Genomic DNA, 13,215 nt, shown 5'->3' with positions numbered 1-13,215 from the left:
GCAACATCGCCAACACCCGCACACGGAAATACATTGGATGCTCCGGTAACACGTTTAAGCAACGCCTCTCCAACCACCGACCCACTTTCAGGATACCGGAAAAAGAGATATGCTACATCATTAGCCAGCCATGTATGGTGGCTTGAAGGACGAAGGAATTCCACACGTGATATCATGGAGAATCTTAGAAAATCTAGGCCCTTACATAACGGGACCAAACTTTGTAAACTGTGCATAGCCGAACGAGCAAGGATATTAAAAGCCTCCTTCGACCTGATGAACATCCTTAACTCCAGAATGGAAATCTTCAGGCACTGTTTGCACTTCAGGAAATTCTTGCTTGGGACCCACACCATAAAAGAGTCGATTACGAATAACAGCCAAATGGAGACAATCCGCCGTTGTTGACAGCATAACGAAGTCTTTTACTCTTCCATTTTCTCGAAAGGCCACTTGCTACAAAGGCCATGTGCGAACAGGTTTTGGGGTCTGATGATACGCTGTAAAGCCAAGAGCTCTATGGACGTGAAACCCAGGGTATTCCCATAGACCGGCCTTATCTTGCTTTATACTATACTGCTCTGTAACTTAGAGTGTGCGTCTTTTTCGGATTTATGATTTACCGACGTGGCTGTGTGGTAAGAAGCTTGCTTCCCAACCACATAGTTCCGGGTTCAGTCCTACTGTGAGGCACCTTGGGCAAGTGTCATCTGCTATAGCCTCGGGCCGACTCAAACTCTGTGAGCGAATTTGGTAGACGGAAACTGAAAGAAGCCCGACATATGTATGTATATATATATATATATATATATATATATATATATATATATATATATATATATCACCGTGATCACCGTGACCGGCCATGCTATCAGATGCTGCTACACATCGCTGGTCACAATGCGCTTCACATTGTTTTAGTCTTCAAATGTCGCCACCCCGTCGGCTAAACGAGCAGGCCAAACAGAGGAAAGAGTGAGAGAAAGTTGTGGCGAAAGAGTACAGCAGGGATCGCCACCATCCCCGGCCGGAGCCTCGTAGAGCTTTTAGGTGTTTTCGCTCAATAAACACTCACAACACCCGGTCTGGGAATCGAAACCACGATCCTCTGACCGCGAGTCCGTTGCCCTAACCACTGGGCCATTGCGCCTCCACACACACACACACACACACACACACACACACACACACACACATGTATGTATGTATGTATGTATGTATGTGTGTCCCCCCCCCTCGCTTGACAACTGATGTTGGTGTGTTTACGTCCCCGCAACTTAGCGGTTCGGCAAAAGTGACCGACAGAATAAGTACTAGACTTACAAGGAATAAGTCCTGGCACGGGCGCTTCAAAAGCCGCATCTCAATCGTCTTTTTCGACATCCGCGGTATTGCGTGGTATTGCGTTTGAGGGAGGACATTCGGCGAAAGTGACCGGATCTATGGAGCACGAAGAATTAGATTCTTCACAATGACAACGCACCCTGTCACCGAGCTCTCCTCATACGTGGGTTTCTCACGTGCAGACTTCCATCTCTTCCCCAAGATGAAAAGGCTGCTCAAAGGTCGCCGTTTTAATAGCGTTGTCGAGATCCAGAGCCAATCGCAGAAGGTCCTCGACTCGCTTACAGAAAACGACTTCCAGGCCGGATTCAAAAAGCGGCAGGAACTCGGGACCGTTGTAATGCTGCCCAATGTGATTATTTCGAAGATGTTAAAACTTAGATAAATAAGTTATTTTTTTCATTAAACATAACTAATTCGGAACTTTTTGATCCCACTTCGTACTCGTGCTGTCGCGTAATGTTACTCCAGAGATCCTTCGGTAGAACCCCATTCTGGCAGCTTGTATTCACGATCGTACTCTTTCGGTCATTGCCCAACATTCATGACCAAAGGTGAAGATAAACATGAAAATATCTATTACTTCAAAAATGAATTGAATGAAATAAATTTCTCCCATAATAATCCTATCATTTACACCCTCTCCTCATCCGTTTTTCAGTGTGTGTGCCACCAAGCCTAGAATGTAATTTCATCATGCATCTCTTATGTTTTCTCTCACTATCTCTCTTTTGCTCTCTCTCTCTCTCTTTCTCTCCCCCTCACTATATAGAATGTAAGCATCAACAGAAAAAATTACCCACTCAGCCAACACATGTGTATGTGTGTGTGTGGTAAGAGGCTTGTTTACGAACCACATGGTTCTGGGTTCAGTCCCACTGCGTGGCACTTGGACAAGTGTCTTCTACTATTGCCTCGGGTCGACCAAAGCCTTGTGAGTGGATTTGGTAGATGGAAAATGAAAGAAGCCCGTCGTATATATGCATGTATATATGTGTGTGTGTGTGTATATGTTTGGGTGTGTGTGTTTGTCCCCCCAACATCGCTTGACAACCGATGCTGGTGTGTTTACGTCCCCATAACTTAGCGGTTCGGCAAACGTGACCGATAGAATAAGTACTGGGCTTACAAAGAATAAATCCTGGGGTCGATTTGCTCGACTAAAGGTGGTGCTCCAGCATGACCACAGTCAAATTACTGAAACAAGTAAAAGAGTAAAATATGTATATGTGTGTGTGTGTGATGTTATCTGCGATGATTTTATTGGTAAGTGATGTCGATTTTACTAATAATAGTAGTATTTTATAAACTTCAAGCTTATAAGCGAACACTGTTCATCAACTAAGATAAATAGTCTAATAGTGGGACATATAAACCCCTCTAATGGAAAAAAGTAGGGTTGCTACCGTAACGGTTGCACACTTACCACGAAAACATAGAGGTGTGGGTTCGAGTGTCACGCGTACGGGCAACCCTCCTTTTTTTCCATGGAGGTCTTATATGCCCGAATATTAGACTATTTATCTTTGTCAATGCACGGTGACCGCTTATAATATATATATTTTTTTATTCTTTTACTTGTTTCGGTCATTTGGCTGCGGCTATGCTGGAGTACCGCATTTAGTCGAACAAATCGACTCCGAGACTTATTCCTTGTAAGTCTGTACGTAATCCGTACCATTCAGAACATTGCATACGACCCATTGCCTTGTAAATTTGTCGAAGCATGTTCAATGTTCCTATAGCAGACTTCCCAAGTTTAAAGCAAAATTTCACGTTAACTCTTTGTTCCAACTTCCTCTCCATAACAAAAATCGCAAATTTCACAACTTGCGAAGTAAACGAGTGTAGGAAAAAAGTTCCCTGGGACAAAAGTCCCCTAGGACAAAAGCCCCTTAGGTCAAAAGACCCATAGTTAAAGTGTGAAAGTGGACAAAAGCCCCACAGTTATATTTTTCGATGAATCTTTTCGGTTTGAACGGCAGTTTTTAACATAATTTCTAGGTAACTAAAAAATTTTTAACTTCGTATACTGATAGAATGTGTTTATAAAACATCTTTTTCGCTTGGCTTTATTGAGAAAATTCTATAGTTTGTAAGATATATGTTGTTTTTTTTTCTTCAATTTCTGCAATTTCAACCAATCACTGTCGTCTATTGAGGTAAAAAAAAACATTCTGTGCCGTATGAATATGTCCCTCGTTTAAGAAACAGATTGGGTTTATTTACATTTGTGAAGAAAAAAAGATACCCTCCCCCCTAACCCTAACTAACCCTAAAATAGATTGAAATGCAATAGATCGATACTAGGGTCATAATTATGGGTGACAATTTCATATGCCACTGCTAAAAAAAACTGCCGTTCAAACTGAAAAGATTCGTGATTTTGATCAAACTATAAAAAAATTCTGGGTTCCATACAGCCATCTAAAAAATTTTCAAGGTGGTGCCCCAGCATGGCCTGTCACAGTCTAATAACTGCAACAAGTAAAAAAAGTTCAACTAAAAATTCCAAAAACGAAAAAATAGCCGCAAAGAATAACCATTGGGCTTTTGTCCTAGGGGCCTTTTGTCCAAGGGGGCTTTTGGCTAAGGCGCTTTTGTCCAGACCCCGAAGTAAACACAGCGATGTCACACGGCACATTGCCTCATGAAAGTTACTGCTAGTTCTCACTGTGCACGCAACCGTGTGCTGCCATCTGTTGGCGGTTCGGCCAAAGATTAAGTCCTAGAGTTAAACAAAAAATTATTGGGCCTCGATCCGCTTGACTAAAAAATTCTTCAAGCCGGTGCCCCAGCATGGCCAGGAGGAATGTGGTTGGGAAGCAACCATAGTCACGCCGGAGCCTAATAGTTCAATAATATTGATTTTCATCATTATTTCATTGAGTTAGTCAAAACAGAATTAGCCAATCCTGCCTTGTCACTCGCATAAAATCTTTTAGAATATTGAAATATGTCTGGTCTTGCTTGACAGAAAGAGAAACACAAAAGCATACAAAAAAAGAAGAAAGAAAAAAAACCCTACTACGTTAATAACAACAACAACAAAAACAGTAACAATAGCAGTATCAACTACAATAACAGCAGTGGAGGCGCAATGGCCCAATGGTTAGGGCAGCGGACTCGTGGTCGGAGGATCGCGGTTTCGATTCTCAGACTGGGCGTTGTGTTTGTTTATTGAGCGAAATTACCTAAAGCTCCACGAGGCTCCGGCAGGGGGTGGTGGCGACCCCTGTTGTACTCTTTCGCTCCAACTTTTTCTCACTCTTCCTGTTTCTTGTCCCCAACTTCCTACACAACCACTGAGCCTGGATGTGCATTCATCCTTCCGTCGATGCTCTTGGTGTCGGGGGTTGACCTGCTTTCTCTTCTGCGGGTCTTACGAATAGCAAAGTTTCGGACTTCTCCCATTGGGACGAAGGCCGCTTCGCTCAACAAACAAACAGTAACAACAGCAGTATCAACTACAATAACAGCTGTAACGAGTATTAGCTCCACGAAGCTCCGGAAGGGGGTGGTGGCGATCCCTGCTGTACTCATTCGCCGCAATTTTCTCTCACTCTTCTGTTGGTCTGCTCGCTTAGCCAGCGGGGTGGCGTCATTTGAAGGCTAAAACAATGCGAAGCGCAATGTGACCAGCAATGTGTAGCAACATCTAATAGCTTGGTCGGTCACGAGATATATATATATATTATGAAAGATTCTAGGTAAATTCCCCCACAGTATATTTCACCCGCTAATAATCACCATGGTCAGTTTCTGTACACCGTGGGTCAATACCAATGTGATTTAATCTGTCTCTCAAGTCTTTAGAAGAGAGAGAGAGAGAGAGAGAGAGAGGAGAGATAGAGATAGAAAATAATCTTTAAAATCTATTTGAATTGAGTTGGGATCACTTTAATGTACTCCCATCTATGAAAAAGACTCATCACAGAATTTCAAAAATAATATAATTTGGGATAAAGAAAGAAAATATTAAATTTTAGCACACATTTTATTATAACAATACGATTAAAAAAATAACAGCGAGTACATTGTGAAGTAGAGTTAGGATAAGAAAGTTTCATTTATTTAAAAGAAAAATTCTTAAGACAAATTGTGTGCAATACTTCTTACAAATTGCCATGGGTTTTCATTTTGATATTCCTGAATTAGTTTCTTCAGTCGGGCATCAATAACTTGATAGGTCTGTAACGATAAAAGTTTGTTGTTATAATTGCAAGTTGTAGGATGTGGAAGATGAACAATGCATGAAGTTTTAAGGAAATATTTATTTACAGTTACATTACAATACCTTGCCTCGACGGGCAGGTTATGATATATTCAAAAACATGCGAAGTAAAATTTGTGTTTGTGTCCTCTTCATTGTTCAGTAGTAATTACAGAGAGAGATAAAATGATGTTGTAAGAGAACAGAATTAGATCTAATGAGAGTTGTAAGGTGTGGGACGTTGTCTCACAGTTGCTGACAGTAAACTTCATTTCTCCCTCTGACCAAGGTTCTAGCTGGCCAGCCAGACATTGTTGTCTCTGAAGTGACTAACTGATTGAGTCGTCACCGACTGATTTTTGCTTCGGGTGTTCTTGCTTTTATAACTATCCAGAAGGATAGATATATCATTGAGAACAATAAATTTAGTTGGTGGTCTTGTTATCTCTATTCTAGTTTTTGGTGAAGTAGAAGAGGTTAGAAAGGGTCAAGTGCTGAAGACATTATTTCGGCCTAGCTAAAGGCATCTGGAAATGTAAAACTGCTGTCAGAGAAAAACCATTGTTCCACCGTGGGAAAAGTTCTGTTGCAGTGTTAATTTAAATTTAGTTATGGTGGATCGAAACCACTTCATGCATGTAAGATCCACTACAGGTCTTTTCTTTTGTTGTTGAGTCTCCACGTAGAACGTGTGCAATTTTTATCTGGCTTAATCCTTCCTCAGATTTAAGGGCAGTGCATAGTTTCCACAAATTTGGATTTGTGGATGTTAGTGATGAGTGCAAAGTATTGTGGAACCCTTCTAAATAATGATTTGCTAATAATAATAATAATAATAATAATAATAATAATAATAATAATAATAATAATAATAATAATTTCACCTATGGTGAAATCTACCATGGTGGAATATACCTTGGTGGAATTTACCTATGGTGAGATTTACCGGTTACCATAATAAATCAGCGTATGATTTCTACGGTAATCTCATAAACTGAGAAGGCGAGTGGAAGTTAACCATAGGCCCATGTGAGAGCTAAAACGATGAGCATTAATAAAAGTGCAAAATCATTAGTGATCTGGCCATGCCAGATGCTGAGGAAGCTTGACTCATTAAGATAACTGCTTTCTAATGGCTAATAGTTGTTTTGACTCTTATTTCTAGCAATACTGGAACTGACTAAAACTCTTAGTCACTTTAGTGACGTATATATATCGGCCTTCCGGATGTAAAATTACGAATAAACTACCCTTATTATTATTATTATTATTATTATTATTATTATTATTATTATTATTATTATTATTATTATTATTATTATTATTATTTTTATTTTTATTTATAGATATATATACTTGCAGAAAGAAGCCATTTACTCGTTTACTTTTTTACGTGTTTCAGTCATTTGACTGTGGCCATGATAGAGCACGGCCTTTAGTCGAGCAAATCGACCCCAAGACTCATTCTTTGTAAGCCTAGTACTTATTCTATCGGTCTCTTTTGCCGAACTGCTAAGTTACACACCAGCATCGGTTGTCAAGCGATGTTGAGGGGACAAACACACACACACACACACACACACACACACACACACACACACACACACACATATATATATATACGACGGGCTTCTTTCAGTTTCTGTCTACCAAATCCACTCACAAGGCTTTGGTCGGCTAAAGGCTATAGTAGAAGACACTTGCCCAAGGTGCCACGCAGTGGGACTGAACCCGGAACCATGTGGTTCGTAAGCAAGCTACTTACCACACAGCCACTCCTACGCCTTGATAACATTTTCACATTTAACACATAATTTTATGATATTTTACGTCTAATTCCTTTGTATAATAGTGCTCACTTGCTTAGTAGATATTGCTCTCATTATTTTAGCAGTCATAATCTCCCTTTTTTAAACGAACAACAGCAGAGGGAAAAGCGGTTTGTCAAGTTTTACCTTCCCCTCAAGGCACTGTTCACTGACAAAAATCCGTGCTGCATCCGAGATGCAGCACGGATTTTCGTCAGTGAACAGGTCGCGGATTTTAGCGACGAAAATATTTTGACAATTAAACTTAAATGTTGAAGTGAATCGAACGGCTTTTGTGTGTTTCTTAAATGGCTTATAAACACCTTCCACGCTGCAATTGTTTATATATATATATATATATATATATATATATATATATATATATATAAATTAAATTAGATATAAAACCACTATTAGGCAAATCAAACAGTGAAAAACATAAGCTAAAACATAAAAATAAAAATAATTAATGTAATTTACAAAATATATAAAATATAAAATTTAAATTTAAAATTATTAATTTATTTTTATATTTTTTAAAATTATAATTATATATAACTATCAAATACATTTTGATAGTTATATATAATTATCATAGTTATATATACATATATACGACGGGCTTCTTTTAGTTTCCGTCTACCAAATCCACTCACAAGGCTTACATACATACATACACACGCACAAACACACACACACACACACACTATATATATATATATATGTATGTATGATAGATCGCCATGATAGATCGTTAGCCACTACACATATTTTTTGTCTCCTTGTTTCTCTCCTAGCTTTTCCTGTGTCCCTTTCTGTAGAAGAGCGTAGGCTCGAAACGTAAAAGACTTTTTCTATTCTTGAGCGTTATACCTATACATCTGTTTGTTTCGTACACCACCTGTCTCGTCTTTTGTTTTTTTCGTAAACTCTCCCTATATATATATATATATATATATATATATATATATATATATATATATATATATATATATATATATATATATCCCTAACACTAGCCTCCTCACAGGCACCCATTATCGACCCTATCATATCATTGACTCCTTCACCTGCACTTCTTGCAACGTCATCTACTGCATCTCCTACTCTCGTTGTCCTTCTCTATGCATCAGTCAAACGGGACGCCGCTTGGCTGACCGGTTCGCGGAACACCTCCGAAATATCAGACTCGGCAACGACACCCCGGTCTCGCGCCAATCCGCTCTACCGGTCACTCTTTACAACATCTGTCTGTGTTCAGATTGCCCTTGCACAGAGCCCATCCGGACTCCCGTCTTCGCCGTGAGTAGGGATTAATCTTCTCTCTTCGATCCTTTGCGCCACATGGGCTCAACTCTCCTTCTCTCTTCATCTACCCTCCTCCTCTCTCCTCTCTTCTTCTCACACCTACTTCCTCCCACCCATCTCTCCTCTCTTGCTTTGGCACCTACTTCCTCTCTTCATTCCTACCCGCCTTCTCCCGCCCTCTCCCTTCATCGTCACCCCTCCCTCGTTACTCCACCCTACACATTCCAACCATCCCTATACATTCCATTCCACCCACCCCATCCCTTTTCCCTTAGACCCCCACCCTTGCTTCCCCCACTTTCGCCTCCCCTACACCCCAACACCACAACACCATACCACAACACACACCACCACACCACATCACACCACCCCGCACACACTAGCACTGACCACTTCCCAGCACCTACACCATCATCCACACACCTACACATGCACTCATACACACGTCAATGTCACCAGCCCCTTCCACACGCATATACACGCTCTCACATACACACGCACGCGCACCTTTCTTTTGAGATCACTACTTTATTATCTGCCCTTCTTCCTAGCTCTCCTGTGTGACACTTCGCCATGATAGATCGCTAGCCACTAAACCTTTTTTCTATTTTCTCTCTCTACTTATTTCTGTGTTCCTTTATGTTGAAGAGTGTAGGCGCGAAACGTAGAAGACTTTCTCACTTCCCTAGCGTTAAACTAATACATCTGTTTGTTGTTTATACACCCTTCGTCTCTCTCTCTCTCTCGCTCTCTCTCTCTCTTTCTCTCTCTCTCTCTCTATATATATATATATATATATACATATATGCAATCAAGCCTTATGCATAGCACTTACGGAAACACACCTGAAACCGGATATGCGGAAATACACATACCACAGTATGTTGTATTACAGACCGATAGAAAAGAAAGGAGTCATGGTGAAGTTGCTATGTATATCCGCGAGGACCTCACACCCCAGGTCCTTTTGTCATACTCAAATTCGGTGTGTGACACACTAATTGTACGTGCTACATATCGCCCTCCAGATGCTCCAAGTCATATAGGCAAGTTTGAAGACTGCCTTACAAAATTAGAAAAAGTTCTAGTCACATTAGAACAACACATAAGTGTACTTCTTATGGGAGACTTCAATCTGCCCAATGTCAGATGGCCCGAGGGCCTTTTTCTCCCAGGAATGACATGATGCGAACGAGGACAGGCGAGGTCCCTCCTGAACCTCATCAACACTCTGTACATGGAGCAAATAATACTCCAACCAACCAGGGTAGGTAACATACTGGATCTCTGCTTCACAAATAATATTGATCTCATCCATAATGTGAAAGTGACACCGACACTACTCTCGGATCACAACATGGTAGAGCTGACCATGTACGGGCCAAAAGAAAGCATGGACATGCAGCCTACAAGAAACTATCAGAATCTTTCCAGCTTGAACTTCCATAAGGCAAACTGGAAACAAATTGAAAAAGAGATCCTCAAACAAAACTGGTCTAAATGTCTCTCCTCACCAGACATCGACATGAAACTTCAACAATTCATGTCTGTAATGCAAGCCATATGCTACAAATGTGTCCCAGAGAGAAAGGCCACTGTACACAACAAAATCCCCGGAGAGAGGAAAATTCTAATGAGACGGCGTACAAAAGTTTCAAATCGCCTAAACAAACAAATTGAAAGCAGTGAAGAGTCCCGCCTGAAAATAAAACTGCTGGAAATTGAAAAATGTCTGCAACTCTCCCATGAAAAAGGAAGAGCAGACAAAGAAGCCTGGGCTATAGACAACATAAAATCTAACCCCAGAGCTTTCTACAAGTTTGCCAAAGAAACAGCTACAGTGCACTGTAGGATAGGGCCATTCCGAAATATAACAAATCTTGCACAACAAATATATAAACGTATAGAACTCTCTGTACGGATAACTATTGCACTGTATGTAGATTTAGCCCACAAACAAACTGTAAAGCCAGAAATGTGGTCTATAGTATAAGATGTATAGAGGGACGATGCAGTAACAAGACAGTAACATACGTAGGGGAAACAGCAAGAAGCATTGGAGAGCGGGTGAATGAACATTGGAGACAACTCAAGGAAGGTAAAAGCTCATCGATTCTGTACCAATACGCCGAACAAGAACACGGGGGATCAATCAATAACATAGAGATTAAGATATTGTCCACACATAGAACAGATGCAACAATTAGACAAATTACAGAAGCTACACATATAATAGAAAATAAACCTAGCCTGAATAGAAAACTAGAATGGAGCAATAGCACACACCACAACATATGACGATAGTGGATCCTGCAAACATAATAAATACACAGATAATTAAAGAAATAGAAACGAATAACTATATATATGTATATGTGTTATATATATATATATATGTATGTGTGTATATTGTGTATATATATATATATATATATATATATATAATATATATTCTTATATATATATTATATATATTTTTTTTTCGATTAGATTTATTATTATTATTACTAATATTGTTGTTATACATACATACAAGCATATGTAATGATAATAATGGGTGGATGTAAACACATGAACAAAATTAGAACAAAAGCAACAACAACAAAAACAAAATACAAATTACAAGAATGTATATAAACAGAAGATACAAATATTACAGGCATCCCCCCCACACACACACTAAATAAACATAGACGCACATAGAGATATAAGCATGCGCAAATGAAGACATACAATAGAAATACAAAATGGCTGACGGTTAGTAAGGAGAGACACAAGTAAGTGAGAAGAACACAAAGGACCACTGATGCGGTCACAGGAGTGTGACGAAAGAACTTTGGCCGAAATAAGATTAAGATTAATGTAAAAAATAAATATCACTGAAGCAAAATAACACCAATATATAGTGCGTGTGTTTTTTATTGGCTAAACTGGCAATATGACCATTCCGAAATATACAATATCTGTTTCAACACAACGACTTCACATAAAAAATCTTGCACAACAAATATTTAAACGTATATATATATATATTATATATATATATATATATGTGTGTGTGTGTGTGTGTGTGTGTGTGTGTGTGTGTGTGTGTGTGTGTGTGCATATATATATATGAATATATATGTATATATATACATATATATATGTGATATATATATATTATATATATGTATATATATATGTACATAATATATATACATATATATATATACACATATATATGTATATATATGTATGTATATATAAATATGTGTATATATACATATGTATATATATATATACAGATATGTATATATATATATATACATAATATATATACACACATATGTGTATATATATATATTGTGTATATATATATTATATGTGTATGTATGTATATATATATATATATTATATATATATATATATATATATAGATATATATGTTATATATATATATATATATATATATAATATATATATTATATATGTATATAATATATATAATATATGTATATATATATATATATATGTATATATATAGATATATATATATATATATATATGTATGTATAATATATATATATATATATATATAATATACATACATACATACATATATATATGTATGTATGTATATATATAATATATATAACATATATATAGAATATATATATATATATATATATATATATATATATATATATATATATATATACATATTTTTTGGGGGTCAGCTCAGAGATGCGGCCATGCTGATGCACCGCCGTTTGTGCTACACTGTTTATTACGAAGAGCCTCCTCTAATATGTGGCGCTTGATGAAGAATGGAGTTTGATATAGCTACCCTCGTTTGCACCTCTTGCCGTGAAGTAGGTTCACCTGGGACTCTCGACAGGAAGAGGTCCAGCTTTGATTTAAAAACTCCTACATCTACTTTGTGCAAGTTCCTCAGACACTTTGGGAGAATATTAAATAGCTGTGGGCTCTTGAAACCCAGGCTGTTGCAGTAGCTGGTCCTGAAGCGTGATGGCATTGCTGGGATCTTTGGCACTATGCAGTGTCGTCCCGTTCTGGCATCGGTGTAGCTTTCAATGCCAAAATTTGGCACAATTCCTTCCAGAATCTTCTATATATATATTACTGCATACCTCTCCCGTCTTCTCTCGAGGGAGTAGAATCTTAGCTGTTTTAACCTTTCCCAGTAGCTGAGCTGTTGCAAAGAGACGATTTCTTTGTGAATCTTCTCTGAATTGCTTCAAGGTCCGATGTTAATCTCACACTGGTGGGTGACCATAGCAGTGAGCAGTAATCCAGGCGGCTGAGGACGAATGTCCGCCAGAGGACCATCATGGTTTCCTTATCTCTGGTTCTGAATGTTCTTAGGATCCATCCAGCCAGTCGTCTGCACTTTGCCGCCATCCTGGTAATGTGCACTTGGAAAGAAGTATCATCACTCATGTCGATACCCAGGTCCCACACTGACTTAGGCTCTGGGATTGAAATTCCTTGTGGACCGGTGTACCATGTAGGTTTAATATTCAGTTTTGGAAGCTGGTA

General features: G+C 38.6%; 1 protein-coding gene across 1 annotated transcript in view; it reads right to left on the bottom strand.

Annotated features, from left to right (window-relative positions):
- Positions 1 to 255: 255 nt before the first annotated feature.
- Positions 256 to 13,215, bottom strand: part of LOC115225459 — a 40,351-nt gene continuing 27,391 nt past the window's right edge. The window contains exons 5-6 of the mRNA XM_036513850.1: positions 5,464 to 5,535; positions 256 to 456 (exon numbers count right to left, since the gene is read on the bottom strand). Of these exons, the coding sequence (XP_036369743.1) occupies positions 256 to 456; positions 5,464 to 5,535 (273 nt within the window). The remainder of the gene's footprint in view (positions 457 to 5,463; positions 5,536 to 13,215) is intronic.

Source organism: Octopus sinensis, linkage group LG27, assembly GCF_006345805.1.
Source record: "Octopus sinensis linkage group LG27, ASM634580v1, whole genome shotgun sequence".
NCBI classification, from domain to species: domain Eukaryota; kingdom Metazoa; phylum Mollusca; class Cephalopoda; order Octopoda; family Octopodidae; genus Octopus; species Octopus sinensis.
This window is presented reverse-complemented; position numbering and strand designations above follow the sequence as displayed.